At 41.6% G+C, this 16871-nt stretch overlaps 1 protein-coding gene across 6 annotated transcripts in view; it reads right to left on the bottom strand.

The window, feature by feature from the left end:
• Positions 1 to 16871, bottom strand: part of CLUAP1 (clusterin associated protein 1) — a 48586-nt gene that overhangs the window by 13515 nt on the left and 18200 nt on the right. For all 6 annotated transcript variants that reach the window (XM_021719095.1, XM_008071117.1, XM_008071113.1 and 3 more), the window contains 4 exons: positions 16337 to 16420; positions 10854 to 10987; positions 8053 to 8194; positions 4715 to 4787 (listed from right to left, as the gene is read on the bottom strand). In XM_021719095.1, coding sequence (XP_021574770.1) covers positions 4715 to 4787; positions 8053 to 8194; positions 10854 to 10987; positions 16337 to 16417 — 430 coding nt within the window. In that variant the 5' untranslated portion in view covers positions 16418 to 16420. The remainder of the gene's footprint in view (positions 1 to 4714; positions 4788 to 8052; positions 8195 to 10853; positions 10988 to 16336; positions 16421 to 16871) is intronic.

Here is a 16871-nt window from a genome sequence, read left to right as displayed (position 1 = left end):
AAAAAAACAAAAAAAAAAAAAAAATCAGCCGGGCGTGGTAGTATGCGCCTATAGTTCCAGCTACTTGGAAGGTTGAGGCGGAAGAATCGCCGGAGCCCAGCAGGTCGAGGCTGCGGTGGCCAAGAGCGGCCACTGCACTCCAGTCTGGGCGACTGAGTGAGACTCCAACTCAAAAAAAAAAAAAAAGAAAGTGAAAAGGCAACACATAAAATGGAAGAAAATATTCACAAAACACAAATCACATAAGGGTTTATTATCCAGGATATTATTATTTTTTTAGTCAGAGTCTTACTCTGTCACCCAGGCTGGAGTGCAGTGACATGACAAAGAACTCGTATAACTTAAAAAGATAAATAACTCAATTTAAAAATGGTCAAGCCGGGCTCGGTGGCTCAGCCTGTAATCCCACGCCTTTGGGAGGCTGAGGTGAGTGGATTGCCTGAGCCCGTCGGTTTGAGACCCGCCTGGGCAGGCGAGACCTCATCTCTATAATAAAAAAAAAAAAAAATTAGTGGTAGCGTGCGCCTGTAGTTTCAGCTACTTGGGAGGCTGAGGCGGAAGGATTGCCAGAGCCCAGCAGGTCAAGGCTGTGGTGGCCGGGAGTGGCCACTGCACTCCAGTCTGGGTGACAGTGAGACTCCAACTCAAAAAAATAAACAAATAAATATATAAAAATAAAAATGGTCAAAAGAGGACAAGCCCCTTGGGTCCCCTCCCGCTCTGGGAACTTTTCTGTCCTCTCAATAAATCCTGCTTTCAAAAATAAAATTTAAAAAAATGGGCAAAAGATTTGGCAAAAAAGATATCAAATGGCCAATGAGCACATGAAAAGATGCTCAACTTCATTAGCCATCAGAGAACTGCAAATCAAAACTCTAATGAGATATCACTTCACACCCACTTAAACTGTACCTCCTTTGTAAGTTTCTTATTTTAGATCAGTATTGTCCAAAATAAATATAATTCTAGCCGCAGATATAACTTTAAAATTTCTGGTAACCACATTAAAGAAAAGTAAAAAGAAATAGGTGAATTAATTTTAATAATGTTTCATTTAATCCAATATATCTAAAATATCTTTTAAATAAGTGATCAATATAAACAATTATTAATGAGATATTTTACTATTTTTCATAACAAGTCTTCAGTCTGGTCCATAGTCTCCACTCACATAGCACTTCTCAATTTGGATGAGGCACATTTTAACTGCTCAAGGGCCACATGTGGTTTGTGGGTAAGTATTGAATGGTGCAGCTACAGATTTTGAGAACCCTGAGTGTAGGAATTGTGCCTCATCCATCACTGTGTCCCTGGTGCTAGACAATGTGTGAGACATAGTAGGCATGAATAAATATGTGGTAAATTCATGCACATCTGTTCTGTTATACCATAAGAATTGAATCACAGCAAGGTTAACTCAAATGTTTTCTAGAAATGTCTAGGTCACTTTATGAAATCACAGAACTTCTTTAAGAAATTCCTAATTCCACCCTGCTGAATCTTACACAGGGTACAGTGATAAATTTACTACCAGCAATGACATTTGTATGATGTGGCTGGGCACAGTGGTTCACACCTGTAATGCTAGCCCTTTGGGAGGCTGAGGCAGGAGGAATGCTTGAGTCCAGTTCAAGACCAGCCCGGGCAACAAGCAAGACTCTGTCTCTACAAAAAAAAATTTAAAAATAAGCCAGGTGTGGTGGTGCACACCTGTAGTGCCAGCTACTTGGGAGGGCAAGGTGGATTGCCTGAGCACAGAAGGTCAAGGCTGCAGTGAGCCATAATTGTCCCACTGCACTCCAGCCTAGGCGACAGAGTGAGACTCTGACTCAGAGAAAAAAAAAAAAAGATGAAGGATGGTGGCAAGATGAAGATGTGCTTTTGACTTCTATTTTATTACAGGGCATCTGAGCAAAGTACTTGGTCTTTCTAAACTCTGAGCCCCTTATGGCACTCTCCCATCTCTAATCACCTTGTTCTTCATTCCCCATATGGCTCACACTTTCTCTTCCTTACTTAAGTCCCTTACTCCTAACTAACCCCCATCACCAAATCCCAGATGAGTTAATCTCCTACTTAGTAGAGAAGATGGTATCTACCTGAAGGGCTCACTGCAAGTGTGTGACCCACCTTCTAGCACATCTGACCTGCCTGGCTGGAGTCTTATGTGTTTACATATTTCTTCACTCAGTGAAATTCATTCCCCCACCTGGGTGCTGGTCTTTTTAGGACCTTCCTCATCTGATATCTCCTTTCTCCCCAGCTCTACTTACCTAGTCTTTGCTCAAACAGCAACCCCTCAATGAGGCCTACATTGATCCTAATTTAAACTACAATTCTGTCACCCTCTCTGAGCACCCATCCTGTTCTACTTCCCCCACACAGTTTTCACTTTCCAACATACATATTGCTGGCTTATTGCTTACTGCTTGCCTCTTCTCCCTGGAATGAAAGATCAGTTAAGGCAAGGATCCCTGTCTTCTTTGTCCATTGATGTATCCTCAGCACCCAGAACAGATAAGAATACTTTGTTGGGGCCAGGCACAGTGGCTCACGCCTATAATCCCCGCACTTTGGGAGGCTGAGGTGAGAGGATTGCCTGAACACATGGGTTCGAGACTAGCCTGGGAAACTTGGTGAGACCTCATCTCTACAATAAATTTAAAAAATTAGCTGGGTATGATGACATGTGCCTGTAATTCCAGCTACTTGGAAGGCTGAGGCAGAAGGATCACCCGAGTCCAGCAGGTCAAGGCTGTAGTGGCCATGAGTATGCCACTGCACTCCAGCCTGAGCGACACAGTAAGACTCCAACTAAAAAAAAGAATACTTTGTTGGATCAAATCTGCTGCCCACCAAGAAGACTGAACAAGATGATCTCTTTCAGCTTTTGGATTTTGTTCATTCTTGCCCTTAATTCATGTCAATGTACCATTAAATTTTTCTGTTCATAGGAGTCTTTCATAGATGGAGAAAAAGTCAGAAAGTCTTCTTTAATATATTTCCTCTCTGATCCCAATATTCTGGGTAATGGTCTCACGTGTGCATAAAAGCAAAGAAAAATAAGCATCTTAACTACTTTAGGATACATAGAACTGAAAATAGTCCTTCAAAAATATTTTTCTAAATTCTTTGCCCACCCCAAGCTGATTAAGTACTACCCACCCTTCATTAAGTTGGTTAAACTGAAAATTGTTTTTCTGAAAAAACTAAATCACAAATGCTCATAAGAATCTTTGTCCTTCAAGAGACTCCAGACCTATGTATTACCAAACTGAAGTCTGAATTCAGAAGAGTAGAACAAGGTCATTCTGGTCTTTTTTTTTGGTCTTACTCTGTCGCCCAGGCTGGAGTGCCGTGGCACAGTCTTAGCTCACCACCGCCTTGACCTCCTGATTTATTATAGCAATGAGGTCTCGCCAAGTGGCCCAGGCTGGTCTCAAACCCCTGGGTTTAGGCTATCCTCTTGCCTCAGCCTCCCAAAGTGCTGGGATTACAGGCGTAAGCCCCCGTGCCCAGCTCATCCTGATCTTAATATGTGCTTCTGGGGTGGAAAAGGACACAGTCATCCAACCAGGGCTCTTGCCTGTGTCAGGCCTCTTGTGAGAAGATAAACTCCAAGCAGGCTTATCATCTAGGGCTGCTTTGGGTTCTCCTGGCTGGCATGGAACGAAAAGGTAAGAAGCTGCTTTGGCTAGAGAGGCCCTCTGAATTTCCTGAACTTGTCCCTAGAGGATTTTTCAGCAATCCCTATTCTCCTTCCAGAGTTTTCTGAGATTCAGAAGAGAGTCATAGAACAAGTACAAAAGAAGAGATATACAAAGGGAAAAGGCAGAGGCAGAGAGTGGCAGAGAGAGAGAGAGAGAGAGAGAGAGAGAGAGAGAGAGAGAGAGAGAGTACAAGCACATATGCGTGTGGATAAGCCTGATGCCCCAAGTATACCATCCTCAACATGAGAGAATAAAATATTTTATCATAAAAAAGAGCAATACGCAAGAAGATAAGTAACTCTATGCAATGAAGCTGTCAATCCAGCAGGAAGACTGTGTGTTGCTACTACTCCCGACACTGACTTGACTGCTTGGTGAAGTTCATGGATAAAGAGTGCCAACCAGTCATGGAGGGCATTCCTTCCCAGAATCTAGGTCTTATATGTAGGTAACCCCTTTGCTCTACAGGTGAGAGCTTTGCCAAGCAATTTTGGATTATGGGAGGATATCCCATGGGTGTGGGGGAGACTATCATTAGGCGAGTGGCCCCTTCACCTGCACGGCATCCCAATACTTCCTTTCCACCATTCTGCCCTAAAATACAAAGCCCTACAAACCTTCAGGGCCAAGTTTTCTTTTAGTTATATGTTACATATAATTCAAACTATCATTTAAACAGGGGAAAACACTATTTTGATTGGCACAGGGACCAAATGTGCTTTAGATGCTATGTAATTTAAACTACTTGCAAGTGAATTCAAATGTGGTACCTAGTATAAAAGTTGTGAGAAAACTGCCTTTTGAAAATATTTTTGTACTCATAGTCAACAATATACTTTTAAAAATTTAAGACACAGAGCTCATGTAAAGTGTTCTTACCACAACAAAAATGTGCTGAAAGAAAACACTTAAAAATAAAACAAATATTTAAGAAAATATATACATTTGTCAAAGCTGAAAATGCGAGTCCAGAATAAACTCCTCTGTTTACAAAGCAGTCTTACTTCCACTCTTGAGTAGCCGCTTTTCTTCCTCCTTTAGCTTGTTCTGCATCAAACGGAGGGTATTTTCAGCTTCCTGTGGAAGAGAAGAAGCACGACTCAGAAGGTGTAACCCTTGTGTGGACCGTTCCACTCTTTACCACCGTGTAACACTCGTGAGTCTGTGATACACCATGAGGAAAGATCTAAACTCAAGGAAAGGGAAGAGAACTTACACTGCCTGAGCAATTATAGGGTACCGAAACGTGTTGCCTTTTGCTCTGTGGACACAAGCTCCCGGCAGCCCTGTGGACACGAGCTCCCAGAAGTAAAGTGGTTGCCCCACTCCATGCTCTTACAGCCACAAGTCCCTGCCCCTGAGGAGAACAACTAACTGCTCATCGTGTATGCCTACATGCAGTGGGGACACGAAACAGACATACCTAACTTTGGGACAGGGACAGGCCTCTAACTCTCAAAAGAAGAGAGCATTATTTTATTTTTTCTGTCCTACACTGCCTTCAAATTTCAGTCTCAAAAGATGGTAAATGGTGGGACGGGTCAGAATGGGAAGAGAAAGAAGATATACTAGTCTTAACTCCTGGGGTGGGGCTGGGAGGAGGAAACTTCAGTTAGGTTATAAAATGTGGCACTAATTATTTTCAAGAGGGAGAACGGGAAAGGAAAGTGGCTTTTAAGATGTTGTTGCTCGGGCAATACCTTTAGGTCCCCTCCCACTGTGGGAGCTTTTCTGTCCTCTCAGTAAATCCTGCTTTCTTACTCAAAAAAACGTTGTTGCTCTTGCCGGGTGCAGGGGCTCACATCTATAATCCCAGCACTTTGGGAGGCTGAGGTGAGAGAACTGCCTGAGTCCATGGGTTTGAGACCAGCCTGGGCAACTTGGAAAAACTTCATTTCTACAATAAATCAAAAAATTAGCCCAGCGTGGTGGTACATGCCTATAGTTCCAGCTACTCTGAAGGCTGAGGCGGAAGGATCGCCTGAGCCCAGCAGATCAAGGCTGTGGTAGCCGTGAACGTGCCACTGTACTACAGCCTGGGCAACAGAGAGAGAGACTCCAACACAAAAAAAAATGTTCTTGCTCTAAACATTAAAAAACAAAGCACTATGTTTCAGGCATGGGATACTGTGAGTTAACAGTATATAATGATGAAGTAGTAGTAGCTAGGTACAGTTGCATGTGCTATAGTCCAGCTACTCAGGAAGATGAGGCAGGAGCATAGGAGTTCAAGGCTGTGGTGTGCAACAGCCTCATGTGAGAAAAGCCATTGCACTCCATCCTGGGCAACACAGTGAGACCTCATCTCTAAAAAAAAAAAATGAATAGGGAGTAGGAATGAGTACAGGAGAAAAAGAGAAGAAATACTTGTTGAAGGAAGGGCAGGATAAAGGGGCATCTTAAAAAGTGATCTGGGCCACTTATCAGCCATTTCAAGGCGTATTGTTTAGTATGGCTGCTCCAGCCCCATAAGTGTCCAGGAATGGCCCCAGATGATACAACAAAATAAAGTTTACTCTCACCACTACTGTACTGCTTTTTCCTAAGTACACAATGTTTAAAATGTCCTAAACTCCAGGCTCTTTCCATTGCCTTTAAAATATGCCTGTTTCTCAAGGGCTGCCTCTGCCACAGAGTAATGCTGGCAACAAGCTACTCATCAAGATGACATATGTCCACATGAATGTGTCAGTTATCCAGTCCCTCCTGGACAACAAAATAGCTCTACCTAATTCAAACGCCCGGGTAGTAAGGAGGCTAGCACAGTCTTTTTCTTTTCTTTTAAAATTTTTAACTATGATGGGTATATAATCACTGTAAGGTTAGCATAATTAAAAGTTGCCAAGGACAGTGTCAGAAAGGGAGACTAGACCAATTTCATCATGGACAGATTCTAAATTACCATTAAGCAGAAATATCCCTAGGGAATAAGGGCAATTCAAAAAGTGATTGCAACTTGGTCCAATTTACTTTGCTCTGAATTCCACACTTATCAACTCATGCTGGGAACTGAAATACTCTTTCCTAAATGGCCTTACCCACTGGGATGTGAGGAATCTGTAAGATAGCTGGTCAGTTTCTGGATCATGCATATTTCCCCCAGCAATCAATAAACTGCCATTTGTCTTTATAAAGCAGTCTCCAATGAGTTTAGGTGATTCACTTAACCAGAGCTTGAAAATCTTTACATGAACTATCAAGTATGGTTTTACATCTGTACTCAAAAATTATTACAATTAGCCAGGCATGGTGGCATGGACCAGTAGTCCCAGAAACTTGGGTGGCTGAGGTGGGAGGATCCCTAGAATCTAGGAGGTCCAAGACTGCAGGGAGCTATGATCGCACCCCTACACTCCAGCCTGGACCACAGAGTGAGACCATGTCTCAAAAACATTTGTTTTTAATAAATAAATTATCACAAAAAAAATTTTTTTTTTGCGTTGGAATCTCACTCCGTCACCCAGGTTGGAGTGCAGTGGCACACTTACGGCCACTCCAGCATCGACCTTTGGGGCTCTGGCGATCCTTCCACCTCAGCCTTCCAAGTAGCCAGAACTACAAGTGCACACTACCACAACCGGCTTATTTTTGATTTATTATAGAGATGAGGGCTCACCAAATTGCCTGGGTTGGTCCCAAAAGTGCAGGTTCAGGCAATCCACTCGCCTCAGTTTCCCAAAGTGCTGGGATTACAGACTGAGTCACTGAACCTGACTTTTTTTTTAGTTGGAATCCCACTCTGTCTCCCAGGCTGGAGTGCAGTGGCAAGCTCACGGCTACTGCAGCCTTGACCTGCTGGGCTCAGGTGATTCTTCTGCCTCAGCCTCCCAAGTAGCTGGAACTATAGGCATGTACCATCATGCCTGGCTAATTTTTCTTGATTTATTATAGAAACAAGGTCTTGCCAAGTTGCCCAGGATGGTCTCGAATCCCTGGGCTCAGGCAATCCTCTCACCCTGGCCTCCCAAAATGCTGGGATTATAGGCTTGAGCCACTGCACTTGGCCTTATTATGAAATTCAAGATAGCAACAGCAAAGTCTGAAAGCAAACATAGACCTTTCTAAGCACAGCATCTGTGCAGCTGCACAGGTCACATGTTGGCCCCGTCTGTACTCCTAGTTGACTAGGCCTGATAAAAACATAACATCAAAATGTCATAACCCTGAGATCCAGGGTACACTGCCAGGAAAACAAAAGAATTACGTAAGCAATCCTCAGAAAGAGGAGAAAACATGCACTGACTCTTCTTTTACAATGATATTTACAAACTGACATGTCACTAAGTACAAAACAACACAACAGCAGGAATAATCTGTCTGGAAGAACAGCCTAAGCATTTACCTCAAACTTCTCTTGTTCCATCCTATGATGACCCTCGAGTTGCTGTTCCAGGTATGCCAAATTTCGAAATTTCTCTAGATAAATGTCATACTGCTTCTGCAATTCTTCCTCAACCTTCTCGTACTCATCCATAAAAGCTGGCCTAAAACAAGCAAATGAAATTAAAAGTGAAAGGTTAATCAATATAGTAGTTTTAAATTGGTATTCAGGGTTCCATATATCATCATGGCTTTCTGTGGAAGCCTTTAATTAGAGAAGGTCCTTCACTCTTGGAAATGCTTAGTACTAATTCCTCTTTTTCTCTTTCCTCGCCCAAAATGAACATACTTTTAAACCATAAATAAGATGTGCTCTTTGTAAAAACTTGAAATAATATTGAAAGTATAAAGAATGATATAAAAATTACTCATAATGCCATCACCAGATATAAGTACTTAACACTTTAAAAATATTTGTATTTTTTATTTTTCACTGGAGTCTCATTCATTCTGCGTAGGCTGGAGTACAGTGGCATGCTCACAGCCACTGCAGCCTCAACCTCCTGGGCTCAGGTGATCCTTCTACCTCAGACTTCCAAGCAGCTGGAACTACAGATGCACACCACCACGCCCAGCTAATTTTTTTGATTTATTGTAGAGATGAGGTCTCACCAAGTTGCCCAGGCTGGTCTCAAACCCCTGAACTCAGGCAATCCTCTTGCCTCGGTCTCCCAAAGTGCTGGGATTATAGGCAAGAGCCACCACACCTGGCCAGGAATACATTTTTAAACAAAATTTAAATATGTAGCCATAAATGAAGTTTTGTATGTTTTTCACTTCAACGTATCATAGATTCAACAAAGTTAAAAAAGAATAACATAATGTACACATTGCTCGATATCAATAAACTAAATATATGCATTATTAGTTAGGTATAATATGCTACTGTTTGGATGTTTTAATCAGTCTCTAAAAAGAGAAACATAAGTTGCTATGAATTAACACTATTTTAAAACAACATAAAATTTAAAAACAAAAACTAAACTAACATAAAAACCTGTTTCAACTGGTTTGCTGAACTTTATTTTCTTTTTTCTCTTATTATTCATCTTAATGAGAGACTCTGCTCTTTTAAAAATATAAACAGATATCAGCCTGGGCAACATAATAAGACCCTGTCTCTACACAAAAATAAAAAATAAAAAAATTAGCTGAGCATAGTGGCGTGTGCCTTTGTCCCAGCTACTTGGGAGGCTAAAAGAGGAGGATCACTTGAACCCAAGAGTTCAAGGCTACAGTGCGCTATGACTGTGCCACTGCACTCCAGCCTGGGTGACAGAGCAAGACCTCATCTCTAAGAAGAAAAAAAAAAGATTTAGGCTTAATGAAAATGAACTCATGCTTCAAGAGCAGAATTTGTTAACAAGATAAATCTACATGGTCGTACTGATTTCAGAAGAGAACGGAGTGTGGACTTGCCCTTGATTGGCAGGTGGCCTTTGCTTGTTCCCTGTGGTTACTGCCTGCTGCCTCCAGGAACTGACCTTCCAGAGTTCTCAGGACAGCAGCCAGAGTGGGGGCCAGCAACCAGTAACTCAAAAAGACAAAACACATTCAGAGTAGATGCAGTACCTGGGAAAAGGAGGGAGTCAAGAGAGATGGAAAAATAAAGGGAGAATGAAACGGGAGAAAGCAAACCAGACACATAAAGGGAAGGAGAGTACAAACAAGTAAAGAGAAGAAAGAACTCCGAGAAATGTGTAGAACATGCTTAAAAGGCCCCACTGATCTAGGCGTTTTGTGCCACTATTATTCATTCATACAGCTTAGAAATGTGTTTTATTTTCTTGTCCAGGTGCAGTGTCTCATGCTTGTAATTCCAGCACTCTGACAGGCCAAGTTGGGAGGATTGCTTGAGCCTGGGAATTTGAGGCTGCAGTGAAGCATGATCATATCACTCCAGCCTGGGTGACAGAGACCCTGACTCAATAAATAAATAAATACACGATAAGGGCACATCATGCCATGTTCACTTGATTCAGTTAGAATACTGACAGGCATAAGAGTATAATCACTTAAAAACATTTTTTTTAATTTTAAAAAAAATCACAAATTTACCTTAAAGCTGGAGTATAACACAAAGCATTTTTCCTCACCTAAGTGACAATAATTGGTGACCATATGTCCCATTTCCCTGCTTTAGTGTATATTTCCAACAAATAAGGATTTTCTCCTACATAGCCACAATACAATCATCAAAACAGGAAGAAAGATAAATTACTGACTGGTGAAGAATTATCACTCAAACCAAGAGAGGGAGTGTGTTTCTGTTTCCACCTAATTTATGGCAAGATCTTAGGAGACCAAGTCTCATGTAACTTTTGCCATCTGGATTTCCTTACTTTGCCTTGAGTTCCAAGAAGCTATAAAAGCTTAAAGGGCAGTTCAAGAATTAAGCAGTTTTCCTGAAACATTGAAAGCAGTAAAGAAAACGAGTTTAACAGTCTGCTTGTTACGACAGGCAGCGCATGTGTACTCTGAATTACAGAGACCTTCATGTAAGGCTTTTTTCACTGCTTGAAGAGCTAACATCACTGTCTTTGTTCTAATTTTTTTTTTTTAAGAGATGAGGTCTCGTTATGTTGCCCAGTCTGGAGTGCAGTGGTGTGATTACAGCTCACTGTAACCTCGAACTGCTGGGCTCAAGTGATCCTCCTGCCTCAGTCTCTTGAGTAGCCTGGACTACAGGCACACACCACCATGCCCAGCTTGTTTTAACTTCAGAGACATCTTCCTACTCACGGTCCAGATGTTCATATCTACCTGACACTCTGCAGAGTCTGTAGTCGTTTCTGATTTCTTTCAAGTTCTAATTTTCTCTTTTCAATTTTGGCTTCTAAATTAGCTTCATCAGAGGCCACGTTATTGAGCAGGTCTTTAGTCTTCTGAACCTGTGCCTACATTTGATAGAAAATAATGAGACAGTGTGCCAAAAAGGACTGCCAATCTGACCCTTGAAGAGAGGAATTTCTCAACTCTTCAGGCATAGCAACATCATGCTATAAACACAGAAGCAAACAAATACAGCAAATACTCCCCCAAGCAGTGACTCATTCAACATAAATCCTGAAAAAATACCCTTTTTCTTTTCATGAAAAGTGGTGTTTCTGCCTAGGGAAACAAGTGAAGATTTAAAGAAGAGTGCCCTGATCAAGATGGAGAGAGGCCTACGATCTTTTGTCCAATTTGCTGGGTTAGAACTGGGTACATCAGCACTCTGGATGGTCAGTTTGCCTTTACCTCATCAAGGTTATGCCCCTAGTTACAAACACCTGACTTACAGAACACACACATACACAAATAGGGCTTTACTAGGAGGAGACAGAAAGAAACAGGAGCTGGCCTCAGCCCTAACCCATTGACTGCTGGGATTAAGAGAGAAGGTTCCTCTTCCCCCTCTCTGGCAACAGAAGCATGACTACATATTAAAAACGGAGAAAACACTCTGAAGTTAGCATAAAAGCAGCTCTCACAGTGGCACTGGCCATGCTGCTGTGCACCAGCCTTTGAAAGGGGACTTTGACAGTAGTCAGACAGAGGCCCTTGGGCAATGGGGGCTGAGTAGAAAAAGGGAAGGGGACAGAAAAAACCCCCACTGACCACACCGCAGACCACCCTATCCTCTCATAAAAGAAAGTTCATTTGAAGCAGGTATAGTGAGTAAATGCACTATGTCTCCACACCAGTCTTGTCTGGGAAGCAGCTGGGTCAGATGTTTTGTGGTCCAAAGTTCTGATCTGCTGCATTAGGGATCTGGAATACAACCCAGTCAAGTATAGAATTGCCTCCCCAGGTTCTGATTTACCAGCTCTGCATTAAGTTCCTGATGGCCAAGATGGAGTTTTCTCCTTCAGCACTTACTCTCAGAGACAGTGCATTTTTGGAAACAGCCACTGTTAATGACAGTGAATCTATGGTTTAATGTTTGTGATCTCAGTACACTAACCATTTCTAAGATGCATTCATTAAAATAATCACATCACTAGCCATCCATGTGCTGCAAGTGCTTTAAAGACCTCAGTAGAAATGTGAATTCGCCTTCACAGGGAGAAAGGTGAGTCTACTTTCTGACCAACTCAAGTTGATGACAACTCTTTCTCTGAATCAAAGTCAGATTAAAACCTAGTGAATTTATCTGACTTTAAAAATAAAAGCTATTTTTTAAAGGTATCTGGTCCTCATATAAGAAAGACTGTGCTGTTGTGTAAACATGAATAATTTTCCCTGGTTTCCTGAAATAAATGGCCTATACCTCATAACCCTTTTCAAGTATCCATGTAGTTTTGCTTTTAGAATTATCAAATGTGGGCTGGTCTGTAATCCCAGACTTTGAGAGTCCGAGGCAAGTGGATTGCCTGAGCCTGCAGGTTCGAGATTAGCCTGGGCAACTTGGTGAGACCTTATCTCTACAATAAACCAAAAATTAGCCAGGCATGGTAGTGCACACCTGTAGTTCTGGCTACTTGGAAGGCTGAGGCGGAAGGATCGCCAGAACCCAACAGGTTGATGGTGGGGTAGCCATGAGTGTGCCACTGCACTTTAGCCTGGGCAACAGAGTGAGATTCCAATGGAAAAAAAAAAAAAAGAATTATCAAACATCATAGATATTTTCCTTCTTTTTTTTTTGAGTTGGAGTCTCATTCTGTCACTCAGACTGGAGTGAAGTGGCTGCTCCTGACCACTGCAGCCTCGACCTGCTGGGCTCCAGCGATCCTTCTGCCTCAGCCTTCCAAGTAGCTGGAACTACAGGCGCGTGCTACCACGCCCAGCTAATTTTTGATTTATTGTAGAGATGAGGTATAGCCAAGTTGCCCAGGCAGGTCTCGAACCCGTGGGCTCAGGTAATCTACTCACCTCGGCCTCCCAGAGCGCTGGGATTACAGACTGAGCCACCGAGCCCGGCATAGATATTTTCCAACAAGGAGAAGATATCTTAAGAGATATCTACCAAGAAAAGAACGTTCCTTTCTGGGTATTCTATTTTTATTTATTTATTTTTCATATGCAGGCAGATTCCAGATTTTTGGGGGGTTTGTTATTTTTTAAAGACAGGGTCTTGCTCTGTCACCCAGGCTGGAGAACGGTGGCTTACTGCAGCCTCAGACTCCTGAACTCAAGCAATTCTCCTGCCTCAGCCTCTTGAGCAGCTGAGATTAGAAGCATGTGCCCAGCTAATTTTTGTGAAGACAGGGTCTTGCTATTGTTGCCCAAGCTGTTCTCAAACTCCTGGGATCAAGTGATCCTCCTACCTCAGCCTCCCAAAGTGCTGGGATTACAGGTGTAAGCCATTGCATTAGGCCAGATTCCAGATATTTTTAATACATTAGTGCTATGGGACTGGGTGTGGCGGCTCATGCTTGTAACTCCAGCATTTTGGGAGGCTGAGGTGGGAGGATCACTTGAGCCCAGGAGTCTGAAACTAGCTTGGGCCATATAGCAAGACCCTATCACCATAAAATAAAATAAAAAAATTAGTTAGGAATGGTGGCGTGTGCCTGTAGTCTAGTTACTTGGGAGGCTGAGGTGGGAGGATCACTTGAGACCAGGAATTTAAGGCTACAGTGAGCTGTAATCATGCCAATGCACTCCAACCTGGGCAACAGAGAGACCCTGACTCTAAATAAATAAATAAATAAATAAATATTCACTAAGAGCACATTATGCATGTTCACTTGATTTAATTAGAACACTGACAAGCATAAGAGTATAATCACTTAAAAAAATTTTAATTTAGAAAAATTTCACAAATTTACAGAAAAGCTGAAGTATAACACAAAGCATTTCTTCCTGACCTAGGAGACAATAAGTTGGTGACCAGATGCCCCACTGCCCTGAATACTTTGTATATTTCCAAAAAAATGAGGACTGTCCCACAAAACAACCATCAAAACAGGAAGTTAGCACTGACACACCACCACCTTTTCATCCCCAGACCCATTTCAGTTTCCCCATTTGTCCCAGTGAAGTCCTCGACAGTAGACAGGAGCCGCCTTGGCATTCCATCGCCACACCTCTGCAGCCTCCTTCACTCTGGAATGTGCCTCATCCTCCCTTGACTTTCATGACTTTTCACTTTTGAACAGTACACGTCAATTAATTTATAGAATGCCCTTCAATTTGGCTCTGTCTGGTTAGATTCAGATTATGCATTTTTGGCAGGACTATCTCAGAAACGACTGCATTCTTTTTAAAATTTATTTTATTTTAATTTTTTTATTTTTCAACTTTTTTTTTTTTGAGTTGGAGTCTCACTCTGCCACCCAGACTGGAGTGCAGTGGCATGCTCCTGGCCACCGCAGCCTCGAACTGCTGGGCTCCGGCGATCCTTCCGCCTCAGCCTTCCAAGTAGCTGGAACTACAGGTGCGCGCTTCCATGCCCGGCTAATTTTTTGACTTATTGTAGAGATGAGATCTCACCAAGTTACCCAGGTGGGTCTCGAACCCGCGGGCTCAGGCAATCCACTCACCTCAGCCTCTCAAGGTGCGGGATTACAGGTTGAGCCACCGAGCCCGGCTTATTTTTCAACTTTTAAATTTTAAAATTGTGGGGTACAATTCAGGGTTAGGTATACAAATATTCATTGTGCAGGTACCTGAAACGACTGCATTCTATTAAGCGCACATAACTTTGATTTGCTCGAGTCCGGTGATGTTCACTTTGGCCACCTGATTAAGGAGATGACTGCCAGGCTTCTCCATGAGAAATGACTCTTCTCCATTGTAATAAATAAGTATTTTGTGGGGAGATACATAGAAAGTATGTGAATAACCTGTTCCTCCTCAACTTTTAAAATATTCATTTATTTTTTTGTCAGCGAGAACTCATGGATTCCTATTTCATTCAACTATACTATAAATTATAAAAACTTATTTATTTTGATGCTTAAATTATCCCTGGTTTGGCCAGGACTAGCCCACTCAAGTTGGCTTCTGTGTCCTTCAGACAACTCCTTTTCATCCTGTGAGCATTTCTTACTTTCTGGCACAAGATTTTATATTTTTCCTGCCCCAGTTCTGGAATCAGCCAATTTCCCATAAGAGCTCTGCTTCTTTTTAGTACAGAATGGCATTTAGAAGCCAAGATCCAGTGCCAGATGTGTTCAGAGATAAGAAACGTATGAGTGTGGGTGTGCTTATGTGTGTGTATATAAATAGGACACCTTTATATACATATATTCCTTAAAGATACATATGTGTATATCAAAATTTATTCCTTTATCTGCCTACATACATATCGAAAACTATGCATTCAACCAACACCTCCAATTTCAGGGCTCATTCTAATTTTCTTTTTTGTAACTATTCTCTAACAGTGAGACACCTGGCTCTGTTATTCTTAATATATGTACTTATCTGATCCATCTGCCTGTACATAATGATCTCTCATCACTGCTGCCATGCCCCTCTCACTGTGAGGCTCTGACTCCCTCTGCCGGGCAGCCTAGGGAGTATTACTGTTTAATGACAAGGGAATTATTTTTAAAAACCCCATGATTCTTAGAATTTTGTACGACTCACAGGAAATTGTTTTATGCCTAACCTTGATGTACATAAGGCCCCCTGCCCATGTCTAATGAGTAAATCACTAATGATGACTATCTATTGTGTCCCAGAGACCAACCTAACAGGTACTGTCATGATTAATGCTCATGAACATCCCACACAGGTGGCAATGCAGATCTCCCGATTTTACAGATGAAGAAAGTAAGGCACAGAGAGGTTAAGTAACTTGCCTAAGATCACACAGCAGAACTCAAACCCAAGCAGTCTAAGTCGAGAGTTTCCCTCATGATCTGTCTTCCAATTGAATTTTTATTTTCCCCAAGTGAATTCTTTAGATGAGAGGATAACTGACAGTGGGAGAGTAGTAAACAAAGGTGGTCATTCTATTTATTACAGTGCTGTTTAGAATTAAGAAAACCTGGAATTCATTTAAATACTCAGCAGTGAGGAATTGGTTAAACAAAATAAAATAGAGCATTATTTATTAAAATTAATAAAAAATTAAAAATGATTATCAAATTGTTAAAACTGATGATTTTCAATGACATGAGAAACTTTTTATCTACAATGAGAAAAAATAGTAGTGAGTAACCTAGGTTTCTAGAATGTCCTCTAAATTTTCTATTTCTGTGCTAACATACTCCTTGTTACTAGGCCTAGCTTGTTCTGCCTTGTGCAGGCAGAAAATTGGTATTTTTGAGACCCAGGCATAAAAACATTATAGAAAAGCAAAGTAATCTTACCAAAACCTCTCTTATTGCAATTCTCATCACTTTTTCAGTCTCGTTTATTTCCAGAGGTCTGGCAATAGCTTCTGTTCTCATTTCCTAGGGGAAACAATAAAGTCATTTACATATATTTTTAGAAAAGGAGTTCTAAAAAAACAATATTCCTAGATCTATGTATGGCTTATGGACTGATTCTCAAAAGTTTTATAATATGGATCTCTGAAGGCAAAAGCACTTCTGTCACTAACTCCTACAAATGTCTTCTGTAATCTGATTGCCTGCCTGGCCTTTCTCTAGAGCTCAAGTTCCTTTGTTCCTTTTTCTCCCAAATTTGCTTCTTTATCTAAATTCCATTCAGGTGACCCCAAACTAAGCACAGGGAAACTTATTGGCTAAATTTTCTGCTGGCCTCTACAATTGTTTTATTTAAAAAAAATTTTTTTTTGTTTTTTTGTTTTTTTGACTCCAACTCAAAAAAAATTTTTTTTTGTTTTTTTGTTTTTTTGAGTTGGAGTCTCACTCTGTCACCCAGACTGGAGTGCAGTGGCCG

Source organism: Carlito syrichta, unplaced genomic scaffold (genome assembly GCF_000164805.1).
Source record: "Carlito syrichta isolate Samal-C Ts95f unplaced genomic scaffold, Tarsius_syrichta-2.0.1 Scaffold314117, whole genome shotgun sequence".
NCBI lineage: Eukaryota > Metazoa > Chordata > Mammalia > Primates > Tarsiidae > Carlito > Carlito syrichta.
This window is presented reverse-complemented; position numbering and strand designations above follow the sequence as displayed.